This window comes from Eurypyga helias, unplaced genomic scaffold (genome assembly GCF_000690775.1).
Source record: "Eurypyga helias isolate BGI_N326 unplaced genomic scaffold, ASM69077v1 scaffold41168, whole genome shotgun sequence".
NCBI classification, from domain to species: Eukaryota; Metazoa; Chordata; class Aves; order Eurypygiformes; family Eurypygidae; genus Eurypyga; species Eurypyga helias.
This window is the reverse complement of record NW_010268339.1, coordinates 39,356-62,326: the sequence shown is the minus strand read 5'-3', so window position 1 is coordinate 62,326 and position 22,971 is coordinate 39,356. Positions and strand designations below refer to the sequence as shown.

Sequence of the window (22,971 nt, the reverse complement as noted above, 5' to 3'; positions counted from 1 at the left end):
TTTGATGCTGATCTGAAACAAAAGTACTACTAGTTCTGGCTTCAGCCCACAAAAATGTAGCAGTTACAAACTGAAGGCACTCATAGCTGATGGCTGACGGGAATATATATCTCTAGAACTAGTCATAAAGAAGGGGGAGAAATCCCATTTTCAATTTGTTATATGGTACTGGGAAGGTATTATAGAAACTTTTCTTCAGGAAAGATATGCCACTGGGATTCAGAACGAGGTTATTGCTCATATTTCAAAATGTGAAACTAGAGAAGACCATTTTTTAATCTTGGAAACAAAATACATATTTTCCCTGTTACGCTGCTGTCCAGGTCAGCACTATGTTGGCTTTCCATTTAGTAAGGCATGTAGTCTAGCCATATGGAAAAGGTTGGATACAAGCTCAAAAGGCATGTAATTGTTTTTCTTCGTTTGGTTGCTGAATTGGAAACCTGAGAGAAGGAATGTTCTTAGCCTAGTAAAAACAAGAAAATATCCTTTTTTTCTTAGCAGAAAGACAAATTATAAATACACTGTTAAATACTTCAACAAAAACAGTACAGGGGGAATGAGAAGTTGACTGTGGTAACATCTATTTCCATCAGTAGTTTAGTGGTTAGAAACCTGAGGGAAAAACCCCAGTTTTCTTCTTTGACTGAATGTTCTTTGAACGTACAGTTCCCCCCTGGGTCTTCTGTCAAACTGTAGCAAGTATGTTGGCTTCCTTCTCTTCCCCAGAGCTTTTCCCCTGTATGGAACATGCTTTAGAGAAGTCAGTGATGCAAATATACAGAGAAGGAACAACTGTCTTCCTAAGCAAGTAGGCTGTAACAGAGGACGAGTGTTCCCGCGTCCTGTTCTTGCCTACTGAAGGTGTAAATGGGAATGTGTATCACTGGTGGAGGTTGAGCTAACACCGCTTCAGAACACTCTGCTGCTTAGTAAATGACACGTTCTTGGTATATAGGAGAGAAGTGGGTTTGCATCCCCCCGGCAGAGGGGAGAATTGGATGCAGGACTCTGAGCCTGCATACAAGATGTAAACTGATCTATTCTGAAAAGATTTCCAGGAAACACTTTTTGATAATTTAGCCCAAATTTACAACTTGTTTCTGTGTTGCTGAAACTACCATTTGAGCAAAGATAAATTCATGTGGGAAGAACAGGACGGGGAAGGAGAGGTGGTTGCTGTAGTTTGGTGAGACTGCTGCAGAAGGTCTTTTGGAAAGAGAAGCAGACATTCCACTTGAGAAGATTGACTGAGGCAGTCTGAAACAACATTATCCACAGCTGCTTTGTATTTCATGAGCAGGTTAAAGACTCCTTTGTGGTGAACAGAGCCTAGAAATAGCATTGAATCAGTGGCTTCTGATTCCTGTAGGGTGGTCACCACTTGGCTTTGTCACAGCAGTCTGCGTGCTGGGAAGCAGGCAGAAGCGTGGTTGTAAAGTATGCAGTCTGTTTGGTAAGTGTACAACATTAAAGCTTTGCTTGGCTTCGGATTGGGATGCCAATGTGACAAGTGCAGTATATTACGTTTTCAACATTGACTTTCTAAAGCTCCTATTTTTCATATGTGTATACAGAGATGTGAAAACATAGCTATTTGCACTACTGTTTTGCTCTAAAATTGAACTGCTAACAACAGTGAAAAGCAGGATAAAGTAAGCACATCTGGTTTAGCTCCAGAATGAATGTTCTGGTATGCTGAAAAACTGAGAATTTCAAGGCACAGCAGTAAGTGGAGGGTCTTGAAAACACTAGCACACTTTCAACTTTTCTGTCCTTTCCTGAGGAGATTGGTTTTATTAAAAACCTGTAAAACACATATAATGGCAGAAGTACTGCTTGGTTAAATGTTTACTGCGAAGTGCTTGAGGTAAATATATTTATTGTTTTTAATAAATATGTTTACATTATTTGAAACCAATTTTGAAGACCAAAAAATTTCATAATTGTCAAGCAAAATCTATCCTAGCCTAATGGAAATGCAATTATCTTTTCTTATTCTAACGTTTATGAGTTTGCTTACTAACTTCTGTGTCATTTGGAAAGATTATCTTTTATCTTCAGGGCATACTAAGTCTGTATTTTATATGTCAGCCTGATCTTTCAAAAACGTGGTTATGCAGGCTCTTTTATGGAAAGGAAACTGAATCACACAAAGCAGAAAATGATCATCAAACTTGTTGTCTTAACCACATGCACAAACCACCCGATTCTTCAAATACGCTAAGCACCTTCATTGCCTTCACTGCAATCTGTGCATAGTTCAGTTCCCATCAGTTCTTATGTTGTTTTAGTACACTAAGCAGACAGGTAGTAGTGTCTTCCACTTCACTGTCACTTTTCTGTTGCATCCATTGGATATATCATGTAGAAGTTATTTCCATGCTGTACTAATTGTGTTGGGTTTTTTTGAGATTGGTATTGGGTGATTTCTTTACTTCTGCTGGCTGATGTTGGTATCCAGGCATTTCTTCTGCTGGCTGAGACTGACTGCTGTTTGGTCATACTCTTTATGTTTTATCCATCTTTCTTTTGGTTGTTGTGCAGAAATTGCTTTATCTAATACCTAGAGTCTTTCAGACATCTCTCATTTTAAAATCTGACATTCTGTAGATGTGAAACCCTTTGCAGCTGAATGTTAGTCCTCAGCAGATTGTGCTTTTTTGAAAGTGGAGTGATACCAATGATTAGGGCAGTTGCCACTTCATGCAACACCTCTATGACAGTCTTTACTTTGAACACCTGTAGTGCATACGTTTTCTGATCCCTAAGTTCAGGGCATACTTACGGTTTGGTATCCTGCCACGTATTAGTGCGGGAAGACTCCTCCTCTCACCAAGAGTGAGAAGAACTATAACCAGTTGATGCAATCAGTAGGATTGTCAGAATACTAAGAAAAGACAATAATTATATATTTGCCCATTCAGAAATGATCTCTATTTCAGAATGTCATTAAGTATTTATTTAGTAAAGTGATCCTCTGTTTACATTATTGTGTCATCATCATTAATTCTTTTGTAATTTTCATATTTTTAAAATTTCATTCTCAAAAGTAAAGGGTCAAATTATTTCATACTTCCCCCTTGAACTCAATTTCATAACACAGACTCAACTGTTGAAAGCCGAAGTGCGTAAGGATGGGTGCACAGCTGTACATTGTATAAATGTAATCACTTTCTTAAAAGGCACGGGGGAGTCATACTTACTTCTGTAACTGTTCAGCTTTTTTTGAAATCAAGTTAAATAATTCTCTGTTGTTGAAAAATACTATTTATCTGAGGCAGCTGCTTTCTTTTCACAATCTACCTTCAATGAAAGGACCATGATAACAGCCTGTACCTCTCTAAATACATTTTACCCAGGATAGTTATTTTTGTCAGGAAACCAAATCAAATGTCATCTAAAAAGCCAACTTGTTAGTGTTTGTAGGCTGAACTTGAAACCAGAGACAGACCTGTTCTGAAGATAGTATGATGCTTTCGTAGTTGTTTTTCTTCCAATATTTAATGGTGTTGCAAACATCCACATCATTCTGTAGTATTTGTGACTGTCTTTTTTCTTGTATTTTCCATGGTTTTCATGCTGGCTTTGATGGCAAATACACCTTGGGTTTTGGGTTTTTTTTGGAATATGAGTTGATATGTATCCTATTTTTAGGGGTTTTTTTTAGGTAAAACTACACTCCCATAGTTAACAAGTTCCCCTTATTCTGTATCTATTTTTACCTGTATGCGAAGAGATTAAAAATTATAACAGCAGCAGCTGTTGGTATATCAAGATACTTACAACTTGGTTTGCCATATACAATATCAATGCGTGGGATTTTTCACTGCAGGTATATGTTAATGTTCTATCCTTAAGAAAGATAATCTTCCATCTCAAAATTATTCCTACTCTATGACATTAAAACTTTAAACTTTTTTGGTTACAGTTTTGAGGATATTCTGTGCCTTGCTGATTCCTCATCTTTGTCAGATATCACCCTTGATGGCAATCCAATAGCTCAGGAGACATGGTACAAACACACTGTTCTCCATCATATGATGCAGCTCCGACAGCTAGATATGAAGAGAATCACAGTAAGAAATTTCTGTTTTTGTCAAACTTACTAGATCCTTAAATTCAGAAGTAAAATGACGATTTTCTGTATATATATGTATATTAACAGTACCACCATTTTTTCTTAATTTAATATTGAAATGAATGGTAAACAGACATTACAATATTTAAAACTTGAACCTTTTAAATTTTGTTCATTATTGTGTAAGGGTGTGCTTTTTTTTTTTACTTCATTAACATGTTTATTTTTAAATGCTTGAACTCTTCATTAGTCAATACCGTGTGATCACTTGCCACATGACGTGAGAGAACCTGCAAAGCTTTTGATTAGAACTTTCTCCACAGTCTTTACTGGTTTGCTCTACAGCTGAAAAGGAACAATGTATTTCTTCCAAAGGAATAGTCTGTTTGCCCTAAAATTGGTGTTATTGGTGTCTTCTTTCATTTAAAATCTTGGTCATTCCTTTAGTCTGCCTCCCTAAGGAAACCTGTCAATCACACTGTTTCTGTGTGTTTGCCTGTATTTCTCTCTCTCTTACCTAAACCACCCTCCCCATTCATCTCTGTTTCTGCTGCTCAAGTTCAAGTAACCTTGGTGAGGCAGCGAGGACTTGCAGACAACTAGGTCTCCTACAGACTTCTTGAAAATCCACCCTAAGGTAGAGGATGAAGGGCATTCAACAGGGGCCTTACAATTAAGTCAACTATTTTATCTCTTAATATAGGAATAGCCATGCTAATTCCTCTGTGTCTGCTCAAAAGTGATGTGAAAGCCTGACCTTCGTACAGGAGAAATCCTTCCAAAAGTGAGATAACAAATTTAATAGCACTTAGAAGCAACATTGCAGCGTTACCTTTTTGAGCTGGTGCTGATACATGTATCTTATTTTAAATGCTCATTTCCTTCGTACAAAAGTTGTACTGAATTATAATTTGCACCTGTTGTTTTACCATCCATCCTGTTGTCCTGTAGCCGATCCACCATGCATATAAAATAGAACCAATTTTGATGAAAAATATAACATGTGCATGGAAAACTTTGATTTTAAAATTAAAGTGCTTTGGGACATGGGAGTTTTACTCTTAGTGTCAAAAATAATAAATACTTGTTTGTTTGCAGGTATTCTGTGTTTTTTTTTTTCTTTTGTGCATTTATGTTAATTAAATACTTGCTAGTTTCATTCTTTTTTAAAAAGATAATTTTCTAAGTGTTATATCAGAAATTTGAGTCATGTTCAGAAAATATCTCTCCCTCCCCCTGGCCTCTGCTCGGGAGGAGGTGGATCCTGGTCAAACTCTGAGTGATGGGAAAAACTGTAGAAAGAGCTCAAACTCCTCTTTAGACTCTGTGGGATCTGTATGAGGAAAAAGCTACTAGAAATGCACAGCCATGGGAAAAACTTAATCTGGGTTTGCACCTTGTTAAACATCAGAGAACCAACCACAAGACAAAAAGCCATGGAAAACCAGGCTTCACCCATTGTGCTGCTCATAAATGTACTAGTAAAAAGAATGTGTTTTGTGTTCTTTTTATTTGCCTTCTGGTTTTTGAGCCTTGAGAACTTCTTTTAACATTTTCTCCTTGTAGAAGGTGCTATATGTTTTCTGCAATAAAATCTGTGTTACCCAGATAATCATATGACTTAAGAAAAATAACAAGTGTCGTGAGGATTGTGATAAAACCGGGGAGTCGGCAATGCCAAATCTAGCTATTCTGCCCAGTAATGCAACACGCTGTTGCCATTGGCTGTAAGGGTAAATGTAGCCTGTGGGGGAATGAAAAGTACAGTATTGGCTATGTACTTTTTCTCACTTGATTAGCATACCTAAACTCTTAATTACATTTGTAGGATCTTTCCTTCAGTAGTCTGAAGGGCGTCAAGACCATTTTGAACGTAAGCATTGCTTTGTCTGGTAAACTCCGGGGAGTTGGACTGGGATGCTGGTTCTTTCTGACCAGGAATTCTTCACTAGCTCTTCTGCTCAAGAACTGAGTTTTACACAATCGTTACTTCTGCATTTAACTTTTCTTTTACTTGCTGGCTTCACTGGGACAAGAAAATTATTTGAAGAAAGAATAAAATCTGGAGGATGTTTTCAAAAGTTTGCAAGAGCCTTTGAAGTTTTATTCATACTGGTTTTCTAGAAGACACGTTCTTTTGTGCTAGGCCTTTTCTATAGGATTCTCTGGAGAAAGAGGTGAGGTAATGTGACTTGATTTATGGCACAATGACATGGGCTTAAGTGAAATTGAAGTGTGTTACAGTCAAAGCAAGCTCAGGTTGCATTGTTTGGGTAACATATAATGGTTGATTTTTCTGGGCCTTGATGCTTTTTGAATACCTTCTGTAGTTTGAACCTTTGAAGAAGTGGACCTGTCCTGTGGCACTTACAGTTTAGCTGTGACCTATCTTTTTTTTCCTCCAGGCTTTCGTAACAGTAAGCAGATACTGTCTGCAGACATGTAATGAAGCATTAAAATATGGATGAAACACATATATATTCCTTACAGAAAAATTATTTAACCAGGAACACTTGCTATCCATTGCTTTACATAACACTTTCTCAACAATTTGGAAATATATATATGTTTATATACATGTGCATATATAATATATAGCATATATATTTTTAAAATGTGCTGTGGTTACCAAATGGAGAGGCAAGCTGCATCTTTTTAACAGTAAAACTGCTGCTTTTCATTGAGGTTTTATAGGTTTTGGATGCTTAAAGTAAGAGAGTTATGTTTGGGTTTGATTATTTGCATAGAAATGTCTCTGCTGATCAGTGAGTAGGTTCTACTGCTCTGTCCAGGATAGAATTCATTATCGATTCCATCTCCACTGTGGAATGTTCTGGCTTTTTATGGAAGGATCCCTAATATTTTTTTTTTCTTTCCACTTGAAAATAAGATTCTTCAGGAACGCCTAGAGTCATTCTTGTGGATTGTAATCCTCTCTCTTAAATCAGGTCTTGCAAAGATATACTAAATTAATACTAAAACACGGAGATGGATCTCAATGTCAATTATCACTTAAAGGACAATTTGTCAAAAATCTTCTACTTGTTATTTTCCATGCCTACATTTCTACTGGAACCATCCTTAGGTTCTTACTTCATTCTTGAGTAAAATCAGCCCCTTTGGTATGCATAATAACAAGTGGTCTGCCTTCTGCAAGTGTAGGTGAGCTGATTTTTGTGTATTATAAGTGTAATGTGTTGAGTCTCTTCATGTCTTGAAAGATTAAATGTGTATTCCAAGCCATTCTTTTTTTTCATTACCTAAAGTAGTTTATATCAAGTATACTATAGCTGTTTCTAGTCTACAGTAAAATTATTTGAATAACTTGAAAAATTATTTGAACAATTTTAGGACAGATCTGCTGTGGAAATGAAATGCTGCATTGCTTGTGTGCTGACTTTGCATCTTTCTCTCCTGTGACTGAAATGATACCATTTGTGGGAAAAGAGCTTGTTTGAATAATAGTAAAGCAGTAGTGAGGAATACAACGTGCTTTCCATAGTGGTCTCTTTAGGACCCTTCTCCGGTCCTGCTGGATGTTACCTCTTTGAAAGGCTGCTGCCGTACTGATCGGTTTGGCCACATCAGGGTGGTTAGGGGACGGTGGTGCACACGTAGCAGGAGGGGGAGCTGTCAGCACACCACAGCGACAGTTTTGTTACAGCTCTAATGGGGAGTTTTTATGAGGGGGGTAATGGCTTTCATGTGCTTTGTTCTTGTGTGCTCCCGCTACTGTTGCTTCACACTGAGAATGCAAACCTGCAGCGTCCAAATCTCACTGCAAAATGAGACTTTTGCTCCTTTAGGAAACATATTCCTCCCTCTTTCTCTCGCACCTTTTTTTTTTTTTTTTTTTTTTTTTTTTTTTTTTTTTTTTTTTTCTTTCTGTGAAGATGGCTTAGTCATTTATTAAGTTTTAGGTGGGAAGTGGTGAACTAATAAATGGAGGAGATTTCAGTATACAAGAGGACGTCTGAGTCTTTTTGTAACTATGTGGCCCTTGGCCTTCTGGAAAACTCTCCTCCCCTGGTCCAGCAAAGTTTGCTTTAAAGACAAAAAAAAAAAAAAGTAGCCAACAACAGCAGAATACTGAGGAGGAACAGAGAAAAAGGGAGACAAAGAATTTCAAAAGATCTGTAGCTAAAAGAGAAGAAGGGGTGATAGTAAATTGTGGCAAGGTTGTTAAGGGCTTTGCTTTATAACTTTGTAGGTTTTCTGTGTTTGCAGGTTTTTTTGTGGGTTTGGGCGAGATGTGTTTTCCAAGATTGATTGCATGTGTTGTATCAGATAAATTAAGCAATCTATATTGATTTGATTTCCATAAAAAGTAGATTTGGCCCTTGATCTTTGTTCAGATGTTGTCTCTTATCATTGTGCCTTTACGAATACTGAGTAAAACGCAGATAGATTTTCTTTTTAGGCAAAGCTAATTTATTTTGTAAAAGAAATAGTATTTTTTAAATGTCTGTAATTAGGATAAACTCCTGATCAAGAAAAATATCTTCTGCACCTATTAAAAGACTATATTGTTAGAATGTAGTTTCCATGAGTTCATGTCATTCTTTGTGTACTGTACTGACTTGAATGAGGGCAGTAGACCCTCCTGTATGGAAGACAGAGTCATAAAGTACACATTTGGACTGGGTTAAGGAAGGGCTTGGAGATGGGAGATCAGGTAAGAAGAGATATTTTTAGAAACTGAGAGAAAACTAAATGAGGGAACTTTGTGCATGTTTGTGTTATAAAGCTTGGGGGAAAGAAACCCACCTTAAATTGTTTTGAAACAAATAATAATAATGAGGGCTGATTTCTTATAGATCAAAGTAATTTTGTTTTCTAAAAACACAACAATACCTCAGTTTGGAGCTGAGTCTGTGATGACTGGCCAGTTGTTTTCTGCCAAACAGAATGGTTAATTTCTGCTTCCTCTCCATTGGTGGGAAAACTAGTTTACATTTCTCTTCATTCTACATACCATTTTTATTAATCAAACTTTCAGGGAACAAAAAAACCTTGTTACTTCAAAATGTACTTTAGGTTCTTTAATACGTTCAATGTGTTGAAAAGTCATTCTTCATTAGAGAAGATTAAGAAACTGAAATAGTAAAAAGCTTGTTTCTTTAGGAAGCCAGATTAAGAAGCATAAATGCAAGGTGAAATGAAGAGAACTAAATAGAAAATTAAAAAACAACAGAACAATTCTAACCTGCTTCCTATAGAAAGATATCACTAATGTGGTTGGCAAGTGTTTATATTTTAAGACTTCATTTTTTTTAAGTAAACACCAATTTAGTATACTGCAACATGTAATTGGGACAAATGGCTGTCATGAGGATCATGTTTTTAGGTTTTAATGTTTTGGATCATACCTTGCGGAACAGTACAATTTTATTTTGCATTATTAATTATACATTCAGATTTGTTTCATACACCTGCAGGGGGTTTATTTCATGATTTACATAGCCTCACCCTGAACCCTCCCATTCAGGCACTGAGTTATATTGTGTGGTATTTTGTTTTATTGGGATATCGGCAACCTTCTGTATCTGTGTATGGGCTCATTTAATTATTTATCTGTTGTTTCGCCTTTAACGTGGACTACTGCCCTCTTTAGGTCCCGTCTAACCCGGATTATTCTGTATTTCTATTTATTCTGTATTCTGTCCTATGTAATTCTACCAGCCCCTTGGTAATACCCTGTTCAGGAAGAACTGAAAAGCCCAGAGGCAGAGGAGGCTGCTAACAAAACTTCACCCTCAGAAGGCCAGGAGCTGTTTCAGAACACCAAAAAAACCCCAGATGTTAGGCTTTCAATTAGTGGTCCAGGGAAATTCTTGCGTACAGTTGCATTAAGGTACTCCTTGTTTCATGTATGCATATTAGGTTGAAGACATGGAGGAACAATTTGGAAGTTTGTTGTTCTTTCGCCTTTCGGATTCATGTCAAAATCTATGGTGTGGCAGCGGGTTTCAGGGGTCTGCACACAGATAGGAGTAAGTTTGCTATGTGAACTGAACTTGTGCTGTGGAAATTGTTTTCTTAAAAGTGTAATAGCGATGCTAAGTGTGAAGTTCCTGTTTTGCTTTAACTTCCAGTAACATTCACCCGTCTGCTTAGGGGTTCTTACAATGCTCTAAACTTAGCATGTTTTATTTAAGTAGAAATTTTGACATGTCAGTATGTCTTCATGGTTATGATGGGTTTTTGTTAATTTTCTTAGGACATATCTTTCTGGATAATGAAAGTGAAAAGTTTAGGACAGGAGCTTTCTATTTTGAGGGAAATCAAAACACTTTCTGTACGCTCTGGGAAGATACTTTAAGAGAAACACCCAAATAGCATGTGAAGTAAATAAAAATAAGTTAAAGTATGCTTCCCAAATATTTGTGTTGGAAGGACTCTATACTTTTTACTTCATAGTGAACATTTCTTTTGTTACTTGCAAAATATATGTTCTAAAAATACCATGCTGTGAGAACGCTTCGACTTCTGTAAACAGGGAGTATTTAACCTAATATGGGTGTATTGCAGTATTAAATTGCTCTACCAGGAAAATTAAGCATCTTCACTTATATGGCTTTTATTATTTAGGAATCAGTGGCTTTCTTCTTGAAACTTCTTCTTGAATAGGTAGTACTATTAATAAGAAATAATCTTAATGTACTGTAGGTAACTTGGAAAATATGACTTTATTGTTAGGTTATGTTGCTGATTGAGAAAAGCCAGCCACTGGAAACAGTTTATAATAATAAAAATCAATCTTAGATTATAATTCGAGCATAAATAGAATTCAGCTCATTTGTTTTGTGTCTTTACTTACCAAGAAAACTTACTAATGGCAGAAATTGTGAAGATACAAGGATATAATGCACTGTTCTATTTTAAAATGTTATTTTTCACTGTTGTACTCACCATGTGCTTTATATTTTTTCAAAGACCTTTACAAATGCTAGTTTTAAATTGCTTTAAGTATTTGCATCTGAGTGTTTCTTCTGTATTTCTTGATTGATCTATAATTACCAATTTTATTGTTCTTAATATTCAGAAACATTGAAATGTTAAAAATCCTAAAATGGTATTAAAATTTGTTTTTCAAATACCAACACAAAAATGCATTCATAATTTATCAGCAGTACTCTTCAGAACCTGATTAATTCCTCCCTTTCTGAGGTTGGTTTTCTTTTTTTCTCTAGGAAGAAGAAAGACGTATGGCATCTGTTGCAGCAAGAAAAGAGGAAGAAAGGAAGCGTGAAAGCCATAAACAGACCTTGCTTAAGGTATTTTCTATGCCTGTTCCAATCCTGCTGTAAACCAGTTTACAGCAGTAATCTATATCCTAATATTTTTGCTGTAGTCCTTTTATATCCCAAGATGCCTCTATCTCTTCAAACTTGTTTTTTTACAGTTTAAACAGTGCACTCCTGTCGTGGTTTACCTCGGCTAGCAATTATCTCCACAACTGAAACTCTCTTCAGTCAGCCATGCAATTTATACTTTAGCAAAAAAACCCAGTTCCATACATGAGTGAGGATGGCAGACTTAATTTTCACCAATCCAGAGCTAAAGGAAATCCAGACTAAAGTAAAGGACTTTTCAGTGATTTCAATTCCTTGAACTTGGTCTCCCCTGTTTCCGGTCAGTGCTCTAACTGCTGCCGTACAGGGTGTTCTGAAGTAGTTTTTCCTTCATTCTTTCCCGTTGAAGTTGTTCCTTTTTGTAGAAGGAGCTGAGCAGTCATCAGAGCAGCAGCTAGACTCCAGCTGCTATCTTCTTCAGAAGTACGCTTATCTACCAGGGCACCTGGCCTGCTTAATGCTCACACGCATGCGATGGACTAGCTCTCACAGGAGAGACTGAGGTGCACTCCAGAACATTCTTATGGGGCTGGTGACTAAATGGCCTCTGCCTCTAAGAGGAGACCGAAGTTCAAGAGTCTAAGAGTATCTGCATCCCATTTGTTGTGTGAATATCACCATTTGTCTGCAAATCATTTTTGTTTGGAGGGGAAAAAAAAAAAAGGCACCTAAAACTTTTTGTCCTCCCGTAACGGTTATACAAAAAGCTCTTTCAATTTGGCAGACAAACAGACAAAAAATTGTCATGTGTCCATATTGTTAGGTTGCCTAGGTAAAATCATATTTCATGAAGAAGAATAGGCTGAAAGTAGTTGCAGGAGGCTGCAAGAAGTGTAGCATATGTATATAACTGAAAAAAATAAAAAGACACAGACTGTTAACAGTATATTAAAAGACAGTTTAAGTACATTTAAAAACTCCTGAGAACCTAAATAAATGAATGGGGAAAAAAAATTCTGTGTCCAGTGCCTAAGAATATATTTTGATTTCCTGTACATTTGTATCCAAGTATATTTTTGTTTTCTGTTAAACAAACAAACAAATCATATTACAGAAAAGGCTGTGATACAGTCTTAATTTTTTAATCAGTATCGTGGTTTGTTTTCTGGTCTATTTTCATCTTTTCCTCTAAGATATTGATGTATTTAACCTCTCTTCAGGTTTGGAGTTTTGATGCCAGTTCTTAGCAACGTAAAGAAATGGGAAATTAGTAAATAATGTTCACACATAGTGTTATTTTATGCTGTTGAAAAGCTAACCGTGGACTGGAAGAAAGTTGGCGTTTATTGGAAGTGTTTATTTGTAGGTCATGCTCTTAACCATTGGTATCAAGTTTCCTTCTAGCGCAGGGATTATTTGTTCTTGATGGCCTAAATTTCTCAATGCATTTTCCTGGTGGAAACTCCCCTTAGAAGAAAAAAACCCCATTTTTAACATATAAGCCATTGTGACTCAGATTTCAACATTAAATAGTAGATTTTATAATTTAATTGAGGTATCTTTCTTATCTTCAAATAGGTAAGTGACATATGAGCCAAATACCTTTTGAATGATCCAGTGATTTTGTGTATCTTCTCTCTTTAGATATATTCATGTGTGTTATGATTCTGGTTTCTTTATTCCTGTTCAACACAGTTGAATAGGAAGAAAAAAAACTGCTCATGGATACCATGTCCAGCGAAAGCTGCAAACTATAGGATTTTCTTCTTAGTTAAATCTGAAGAAAATATTTAGTAAATCATATTCTGGAATTTTTGCTGTTGCTACTTTCCTCCAAACTTTCTTAAACTGTATGCAGTGTAATTGAAATTATATTGAAAATATTGAGGATATCATGTTTTTCATATTTTCTAAGGGTGGCAAGATTTAAATTGAAGTTGTTACTTCATATGGACTTGTAAGCTACATTTCTATAGCAACATCAATTTAGAGTATGATGTTATGAGCCACGAAATCATTGGCTTTGACTGATACTCTTGTTTTCTCCATGTTTTGTGAATGTAAATGTATTTTATGCTAAGCTCATCTGTAATATTTTCCTTTCACAATTTCGGAGTCAGTGTTTGAGTTTCATTGAGAGTAGTGTAACAATGAGAAGGCTGACTCCAGAGAACTAGATCTGCTTCTGAAAAAACAAATGAAGTGAAACTAACAATGAATTTACCCTTTGATATCATTTACGTGTGCAGTTTTCATTTGATAAGAATTCAGTCTAAACAGTCCATGAGCCCCTTCTAAACACCTTGTTCTTTAACCTTCACTGAATTGGGTATATTAAATCATACATATCTGGATGGTACAACAGAATAATAACCCGTCTACAGAATCATAGTAATTGACAGGATTTGCACGAGACTAAAAGAAGTAGTACTTAATAGACTTCTGAAATATCGGTTCATTGTCAAGACCTGTTTAGAATATAAAAGCTAGTAAAACCCACCCTCTTATGAAATATTTGATCTTAGATCTGTTGTAGTCCATGTGTCTATCACAAAGGTAATTTCAGTCCTGTTTTTATAAAAATGGCTTTTTCCAGCTTTCATAAGATAACTTCTTGCCCCCACGCAGAGTCTGTTGTAATTCCTGCTCAGACTTAGAGCAGTTGTGTAATTGTCTTAGCTCCAGTGCTAGGGTCGCTCCAGCAGCGTGGAGGAAGTACAAGCAGTCTGCCCTGTTTTGTGGGAGGAATATTACAAGCAGCTTCAGTCTGTCAAAATGAGACTTCTGTGGTTATACAAACTAAATAGTTTAACTTGATTCTTTCACAAGCTGTGACCTTACTGTGCTACGTTTCTTGTTTCTGTTATTGTAAGTTTTGTGCAATCATTATTTGCTGGCAGTTTGCAAAATAGCACCGGAACGATGCTTTGATTCCAATGTACAACCACCAACCAGTACCAATGTTTGTTCAATTTAAAATGTTTAGGTTAAGCTGAATATTTCTTGCAGAACAATAAAGTGTGTTGGTACTGCACTGTCATAACTTGTTATGACTTTTATATCTTGTTTCAGGAAAAGAAACGGTTAACCATTTGTAATATTGCTCGTCAGTGGGAGATACAGCAAAATCGAACAGCTCTTGTGGCTTCTTTAAACCAAGATAAAGATAATGAGCCCTGTCAGATCAATGGCAGTGCTGCATATGTATTTCCTGAAGAAAGCAGGTATTTTATTGGGAAATACTTCTTACTCATGTCTTATATTCCAGGTTACTACTTCTCAACTCTGAGATCTCATTGTATTTCATTATAAAAAATAATATATCTAAATCAGTCTTGAAAAGATGGTTTACTTAATGATTAAACCTGTTGTCCATTAAAATAAGTAGTATGTATTAAGTAATATAACAGCAACTCATTGACTAAAGAAGTACAAGCTCAATTATGTGATTTTGCTAAATAAGGGAGGACTTCATGTTTGCAAGAAATGTTAAATATGAATTCTTGAGCCTTCTTAAGGCTGTTCATTTCCTTTAGAGAATAGATTGTTGCTTTCAGTTGAAATGAACAAAATGGGGATTTAGGAGCATTACAAACATTTGTAACCGCTTTTTGTATTCAACAGGTTTCATAAACTGAGTGTTGAATTCATGTTGTTAGTTTGAACAGCAGCATCTATTATTGAACTGCTTTCATACTCATGCTATTTTAACAGGAGCACTTCTTTTACTTAGTTTTATTTGTATGATAATTTTTTCCAAAGATAATATTTGTATTGTTGGTTTAAATTATGTTATTTTTTGCGATACCCTTTGTGGCTTGCTTATTTGCATCTAAAAGATGGCCATCTGGCAACCCTTATAATTGAAAAATTTTTCAAGATCAGTGACTAAGTAATGAGATGGCAGGTGAGATTCAGCATAGATAAGTAATTACAGCTTCAAATATGAAGTGATGAGTTCTCAACATTTCCAGTCAAGAGTGAAATCTTGAGAGTTCTGCTTGATTTTGTCAAGAAAATATCAGTTGAGTGACCATTAGTAGTCAAAAAAAGCAAAATACATTAAAAATACTAGGAAAGTAGTAAAGAATAAAATTGTAACAGTCATTGTGCAACTCTCCAAACCTGTGGTTTGTGTTCATCTGGAATCCTCTGTGCACTTCAGGTCCAGTTAGCTAAGTATGTCATGTTGGAAGTAAGACACCGAGATGAGAGTTGAGACTACCTGGACTTATTGCTAAATTTTAAAATCACTGTTGTGAATTGGAAAGCTCACATTAATTTAAATAAATGTTTATTCTTCCCTATTAATTAAGGATTAACCAAGGATAATAGACCATAAGATTCTTCTCATCTCTAAGCAGCATAATGAATCCGGATATGCTTATCAGATAATGTGATATGTGGGTTTGAGGAGGGAGTGATACTCTTGTTCAAGAATAAAAATAATGGTTCAATACTGTGAATAGCATTATCCTGGATTGCTTTAAAAATAGTCTGTTCTTAAAGTGATACTCATGTCCTAACTTTTATGTTTCATGTAGCAGAGAATGTGAAGGTAACCGCTTGAATGAATACATTGGTTGAAGTTGGGTTTAGATACCTGGAGCAATATGAGATAGGTTAAGTTAGCATTCTGAGTTAAAATTTTAAGCAGTTTATGAAATTTCAGTTGTTCATTTATTTATTTTTCTACTGTCCAACTCAAATACTCATAGAGTCTTTCTCTCAGAGAAGTAGAGCATTCTCAATGTTACTTGATGGAAAGAGGATTTTCCAGCCCTTAATGCTTTTGAACCAGATTGGGTACTGCAAATAAATGACTGCTGAGAAATGCAATCATATTTGACAGTTGTGTTTCAGGAAATGAAAGGACTGCCATTCAGTAGAATGATGATACTATCTCAAAATCATCTCAGTTGTATCGTTGCTTTTTTTTTTTCTTCCACAGGTCCCTTGATACAATACTGAGCAGTGCAGTACAAGGCTTGTCTGTTCTGGAGTCTCATTTAGTAGAAGTGGAAGGAGACACCCTTTCCTTGTATGGTGCTGGAGCGCTGGAGTGCCTGGATCGAAACTGGAGTGTTCAAACAGCTGGAATTATTGCCACAGTCTCCTTTATGTTCATAGAATTTGATGAAATTGTTCAAGTGTTAACAAAACTGAAGATAAAATTTCCTAATTCTGTGGTAAGAATGCCACAGCTTTCAGCTGTGTGAACAGCTATGGAATATGTATTCTGTAGTAGACCCTTATTGTGGCATAGGCACCCTTGAGTGCCTTTCATATAAATAGATATGTTTCGGAATTACATGTTTGCTTGGTGTTATCCTATAATGAGAACTTCAACTTGATACTTCTTAAAAATCGAGACTTTAATTTAGATTCTCGCCCAAGATGGTGTTTTCTTTTTGACTGATTATTATTTCTCTTAATTCCTTTGACCTTTCCAAGTTGCAAACCTGATGTGTAAATACAGTATTGCTATTGTACAATATTGTTCCATGGTATCAGGAGACCTTCATTTGTGTTGAGTTCAAAGATCAAATAGCTGATAGGGTAAAAGGAGAGAGCTAAAATTCAAAGGGAATAGCTAGCTAAAGCAGTACAGCACTTGGAATTCCTCGGTCCTTGATGAAGCAAAGCAACATAAATGGGATGGCCCTTTAGTACTTCTTTCCCCTCACACACACCACCCTCCCACCACCCCTTTTCCTGAGCATTTAAATCAGTCACATTGAAGCAAACAGTAAAATAGTGGTAACACCTAAAGCAACTTGGTACTGAGATGATATGCCTCTTGGGCCCCTATTTTTTTTAAGGTTTTAAGTAAAACAGAACTTAATGGTTTAATTGAGATACAAAATTTGTGGAGAACTTAAGACAAATCTATGTCAATGAAACAACTGTTTCTCTGGAGGGAGGGAAATCTGTGGGGGATAGCAGAATCTCAACTAAATTTTTACCATCGCCATCCATTTTTCCTCCTTCCCCTTCCCTCAAATATGTCATCCTCATAGAAGCACTAGTGTAGGGCATGATTCAAAGAAACAGCAGGGTATGACTTAATGCCAGCCTGTTGCGGCCCAAAAAGCAGAATATTCAAAACCATATATCGTACTTCTTTTTATGCGCTTATGTTAAGTGTTGCTTTACTTGCAGAATTAAAATAAACCTTGCTCGAGTCGTATCCCTGTTTTTGTAACACTGAAGATATTAGTGCTGTTACTAAAGGGTTTATAAATTGCTCAGGGTCATGTAATGGTGATATTTGTAAATGTACATAATACACCAATTGGCTGATACATTCATGTGCTTTGTCACAAACACCTCAAATGAAGTGAGCTCTATTGCTTCATCAGACCTAAATACTGTTTATTTAGAATTTGAAAATTGTTGGAGTGACACATATTCACTCTTTATTGTTTCCTTATTTAATTTATTGTGGTCTGACTTTTTTTTTTAAAGCACCTGAAGTTTAAGGAGACAAATCTTGTGACGCTGCAGCAATTCAATGCATTAGCCCAGATGCATCGCATTGAACAGTTGACAGTTGATCCTCAGGGAAATCCAGTTGTCAGCTTTACTTTGTGGAAGTACTATGTTCTGTTTAGACTGAACCATTTTAATCTACAGAAGATAAATGGAGTAAAGGTAGGACAGTGCTGCTTCCTTCTTAGTGTTGGTCTTACAAGATAAGTTAGCATTGTTTTTTAAAAGAACAGATGAATTGCTAAAAAATAAGGATAACCCTATCAGTGTCCTTTCAGTATTGGGGGAAAAATTTTAAGCAGACCTCACCATACAATTTATTGTGCTGTATATTTAAGTCCAAAAGCACTGTGTTACAGTTAACAGCTGATGGGATTCTTGGTTGCTATAAAAAATGTGCTGTCTCTCATGATTGCAGTTGCAAATGACAGTCCAACTCTATACCTGAGTGGTTGGGATTTACCTGAAGGGAAGACTTTTTATTATAATTTCTTTATGTGTTTCTAATAAATAAATAAAAGTTATTGAACAACTACACAATTTTAGTTGATTTTAGGAAGAATGTTATTGTGTTCAAAATTATCACAGTGCTGTCATTGAATACTTGTGCAAAAATGCACACTTGACAGGCTATTTGACAGACAGTTACAGTATATGATTATATTTATATTTATGAAATTATATTTTCTTAAGGATGTCACAAGAAAGATCTCAAAGTCAGCAAATTCAGTCTTTCAAGGAAGACTTTGACTTTAATAGTGCTTGGGGATGAATTTATTAAACGGATTTACATGCAGTATGGCATGCTTTTTATGTAGGGCATGTATCAAATCTTAAAGATGTATGACTAAAGAACATTTCTGCCCTCAACAAACTTTGTCAGCCAGACCACACTATATGAAGATGTGCACAGAGCAATTTTTTCCCAGTTTCATTAATCATTTGAAAAGTGTCACAGCCAAGAAGAAGAAAGAGATGAGCTCCGATTGCTGTTTTTCATTAGTCTTCAGCAGAGGTCATGGTATCCAGCTTTGCAGATATATATTACCTTTTCTTTTAAAAATGGGAATAGAAAATCCTGCTTCGGTGTAAAGAACACAAACCTCTGAAGTGTGCTCTCAGACCTTAGATGAGCCCTAAATAACAGTTTCAGATGATGGAGATGGAAATGTGCATATTCTGCTGTTCTGGTTATGATTTGTATGCAATGTTTGTGGTCTGTTGTGTTGCCAGCTCTGAAGCAGATATAATTGGGGAGTAAAAGCAATATATACTAACTGAATTAACTAAATAAATTGTGTAGCTCTAGCACCTTTAAACTGTAAAAGAAAAAAAAAAGTATAAGAAGCTTTTATTTTCTCCCAAACCCTCCCCATCCATTCCAGTTATGTTCCAGGCCAGAAGCTGTGTTAGTCTTCCCCTAACGATGAGTTTGTTCCTGTGTCAAACCTGTTACATTTACTAACTGTGAAGAAGCAAATTCTCTTCACTGAGATACACTGTTCGAAGTTTTTCCCAGTGATAGCAATCTCGGGTTAATTAAGAGTTGTTGAGGTTTGAGGTTACTGAACTTCACAAAATGCTTTGCACTGAGTGGCATGGCATGCAATATGACAGATGCATCGCATCTACTGAGTTAGTGCCTGTTCTCTGTACTTGGCAAGAAGCAAGCATAATAGACTTACATTTATGTGATATTGCCGTTATAATCTTTTTGTGATTAATGGAGCAAACAATGTACTGGAGTAAGAGAGCATGGGTTTCTGTGAACTAGAGACTGTATTCAGCATTGCTGTCTCTGTTGACCTGGTCCTTATGCTTCTCTTAACATAAATAAATAAATTAAAATCACTTATTTCTCCAGCAGACATTTCTGCTTGCAGTGGTCTTTGTTGGCCTGGCTGCCTTCTGTGCTCTTTGTTTTAGGCCTTGCTTCTGTAAACAGACTGTTTAGCGAGGTCATGGGCTCTTAGGCTACTAAGTAAGACTTAGTTAATTTTCAGTGAAAATGAGCAAATCTAAACTCTATGAAAATGGAATTGACTTTACGTTTCTAATTTCCAGACTTGTGTTTTCTCTGCTGAATTTCTCCCTGCATTGTGCTGCCACAGTATACTTTAGGCAAGCGTGGGTTATATAGTTTATAAAAATGAAACAAGAATATAGTAAGATTGCATTAATTTGCCTCAGAATTCCATTTTACCCACACATTTGAATAATACGGAAGACAAAATTGTCTGAAAGTACTTAGTAAATACTGTGAGTATTGAAGTTTATTTAATAATGGGTTGCTTTCCAAAATACGTTATAAGATGAACGGAAATTAAATTTGATCCAGAAGTTAAGAAGTCAGTGAGTGAGTTTCATTGTCCTGTGTTATCCAGGTCAGATCTAGATGATCATAAAGATTTCTTCTGCACTCAGTGGAAAGCCAGGAGTCTAGAAATTGTGCCAACAAATTTTGGCAGTTGAAGTCAGTTCATAGTCTGGCCATCGGAGCAGGAGAAACACAAGCCATGGTCTCCAGGAGTTATGAGCCAAGACAAATAAAAAACAATAACAACCACCACCAAAAAATACCCCCCTTCCACCTTCTTCATAAAAAAATGAAATGTGTCAAATAAATCCTGAAAATTTCTCAACCACTGAAAATCAGGTTAGAGAGACATCTGTAACTTAATGTTGACACACGGTATGGGTGGTATTTAGAGAAGCATTATGGAGAAACACTTTCAGGGGAGGGCTTGAGAAATGCAGAGAAAATACTCTTTTTTGTTGTTTGTTTTTTTTCTCTCTAACGTCTCTTTCTATAAATCTTCTCTATTTTGCTGGCAAAATAAGAGAGAAAGTAACTTATCTTTTCACATGTGGTTGCCCAGAATCTTTTAATTTCTCCAGCATAACTTGATCCGAATTTTTCCAAGCAGACCTTCTGTAAGTGCATGCAATATGGAGAGAATGATTATGTCTGGCCCTCAGATACTCAGTGTAAGAAATCATTGTAAAATTCCTCATTTCATGAAGACTGTCATGAAGCACAGGGTAGCAGTATGTGTATACACTAAAGTTTCCAGAATTACAGGAAATAAACCAAGCACAACTACCTCATTTGGCTTCTTTTAAAGTCCATTTAAAGTGCCAGTAAAAGCAAATTTACATTTTGAAGATATGCCTGGAACAACTCTGTAGGCCGTGTTCTGTATAACAATTTTCAGTTAATTCTCAATGTACATATCTAAGGAAACAAGAATGTGCCAGTTTTGAAGCTTACCCTTTTTTTTTTTTCTTCCTTTTCTACCCCTCCCCTCACAGGTTACTGAAAATGATATTGTGATGGGAGAAAGGCTCTTTGGCATTCTGGCTTATGTAGCATCTTCTGAGCTGCCCCATTACCGCATGCTTTCATTATTTGGAGAATCCAGGTAGAATACAATGAACGGAACTGGAATTTATCCAGAATGTATTCTGTAATTCTTTTGCACACTGTTATGTTAAATTCTTCCTAGGTAAAAAGATCAAAATTTCACAACTAGCATCTTACAGAAGGTAGGTTCTGTGCTTATTGCAGAAATACTAGCATCTCCTGATTCATGGAGACAGAGGTTTTCACAGAAGTTGTATGAGTAAGATTAAAAGGCACATACACACGAAAGTGCTGCCTGTTTAATTCTCCAGTTGTACTGGTATTGGTGAAGATTTATGGACTTTCACGATGAAGACTGACTTTTTTGTTTTACCCATTTTTCTGTGTAGTTTATAGTGGGCGACTGTGACAGCTAACAGATTTAAGAGTTGGTGCTGCAAGAAAAAGGTGCTGAAAAAAACTTTCTGGTCTTCTATAGATACATACTTCATAAAAGCTTAAGCTGCAAGACTTCCTATTTAAAGGATGCTAGGAGATATATATCAAAAAGTCAATTGTATAGAAGCAAATTAATGGAGGAATATCTGGAGTCATCTGTATTTTGAGTAACTTGAGGATGCAGTAAACCTGAAAGCTCATAAACGACATGTTCAAAGGGAGAAAAGAAAAAACCTCACAATGACTAGAAACATCTGCACCTAAAAAAAAAAAGTTTCCAATAATTGAAACTGTAAATCTCTTGATTATCTTTTCACAGGAGGAAGCAATTCCATGATCTGCTGGAGGGAAAGGGAAAGAAGCCTGGGATTGGAAGTGAGGAAAGCAGTGACAACAGAAGGAATGGCGGCGAAAGCACAACTCGAGCAATGTTGACTTACGCAACAAAGGACTTTCATATGGAAAAGCTTGAGGTAAGTATATCATTACAAAATACTTTCATCCTCTATTATATGCCCTTAGGCTACTACTCATGGAATGTGTCTGTGTATCAAGTTTCAGTTGTGCTATTGAGAATGGCAGTTTTAAAATATCACTGCTTACTATATTTACATGTATGATCAAAAATTTCATCTAATTGATTTTTCTGAGAATACTGGATAATGGTCAGTTTCTTTGTCTAGTAAAGTTGTTCCTGAACAGTTCCACAGTCTCAGAAACACATTTTCACTTACAAGCCTGACATTCACAACAAAATATACCTGCATTAGTAAAATATTAGGAGTGAGCACAGTATTTTTACAAAGAAAAATTATTTTTGTACATGTTAGGGTTTTCTAATAGAATTAGAAAGTCAGAAAGTATATCCTGAGGTGAATTGGTGAAGAACACCTTCAGACAAGATTTGAGAGAGTGCAGGCTGCAGTAAGATGATCTGTTTCCTAGCTTTTAAATCAAATATATAGGAAATGTGTTAGGCTTAGTTAATAATAAAATTGCAGGCTAGTTTGTTTCAGACAAGTGCATCAGTCACTGTTGTTTTAGTTTGCATTTCTGATCTGCTAACTCATTTGCTTGGGCAGAGGGAAATTGTTCCCAGGGAGAACATGCTGCTTTCAGCCACAGCCTCCTTTCCGAGCAATCGTCATGACTTCTAGCTGTATGCACCCCGATACCCATATTTGTCCTGTTACTTGCTTTTTGATTATGTAGAAATATGTAAATCCTCTAGCGCAAGTAATTAAATCAAGTTTGCTAAGCACTGAATTCAATTATTGCATTGTGGTTTGGTTATCTCAGAT

The 22,971-nt window shown here is 36.1% G+C and overlaps 1 protein-coding gene across 1 annotated transcript in view; it reads left to right on the top strand.

The window, feature by feature from the left end:
- Window positions 1–22,971, top strand: part of LRRC49 (leucine rich repeat containing 49) — a gene marked incomplete at its 5' end in the record, with an annotated part of 43,343 nt that overhangs the window by 18,657 nt on the left and 1,715 nt on the right. The window contains 7 exons of the mRNA XM_010157717.1: window positions 3,932–4,079; window positions 11,275–11,358; window positions 14,449–14,600; window positions 16,328–16,565; window positions 17,845–18,030; window positions 21,181–21,290; window positions 21,990–22,143. Coding sequence (XP_010156019.1) covers window positions 3,932–4,079; window positions 11,275–11,358; window positions 14,449–14,600; window positions 16,328–16,565; window positions 17,845–18,030; window positions 21,181–21,290; window positions 21,990–22,143 — 1,072 coding nt within the window. The remainder of the gene's footprint in view (window positions 1–3,931; window positions 4,080–11,274; window positions 11,359–14,448; window positions 14,601–16,327; window positions 16,566–17,844; window positions 18,031–21,180; window positions 21,291–21,989; window positions 22,144–22,971) is intronic.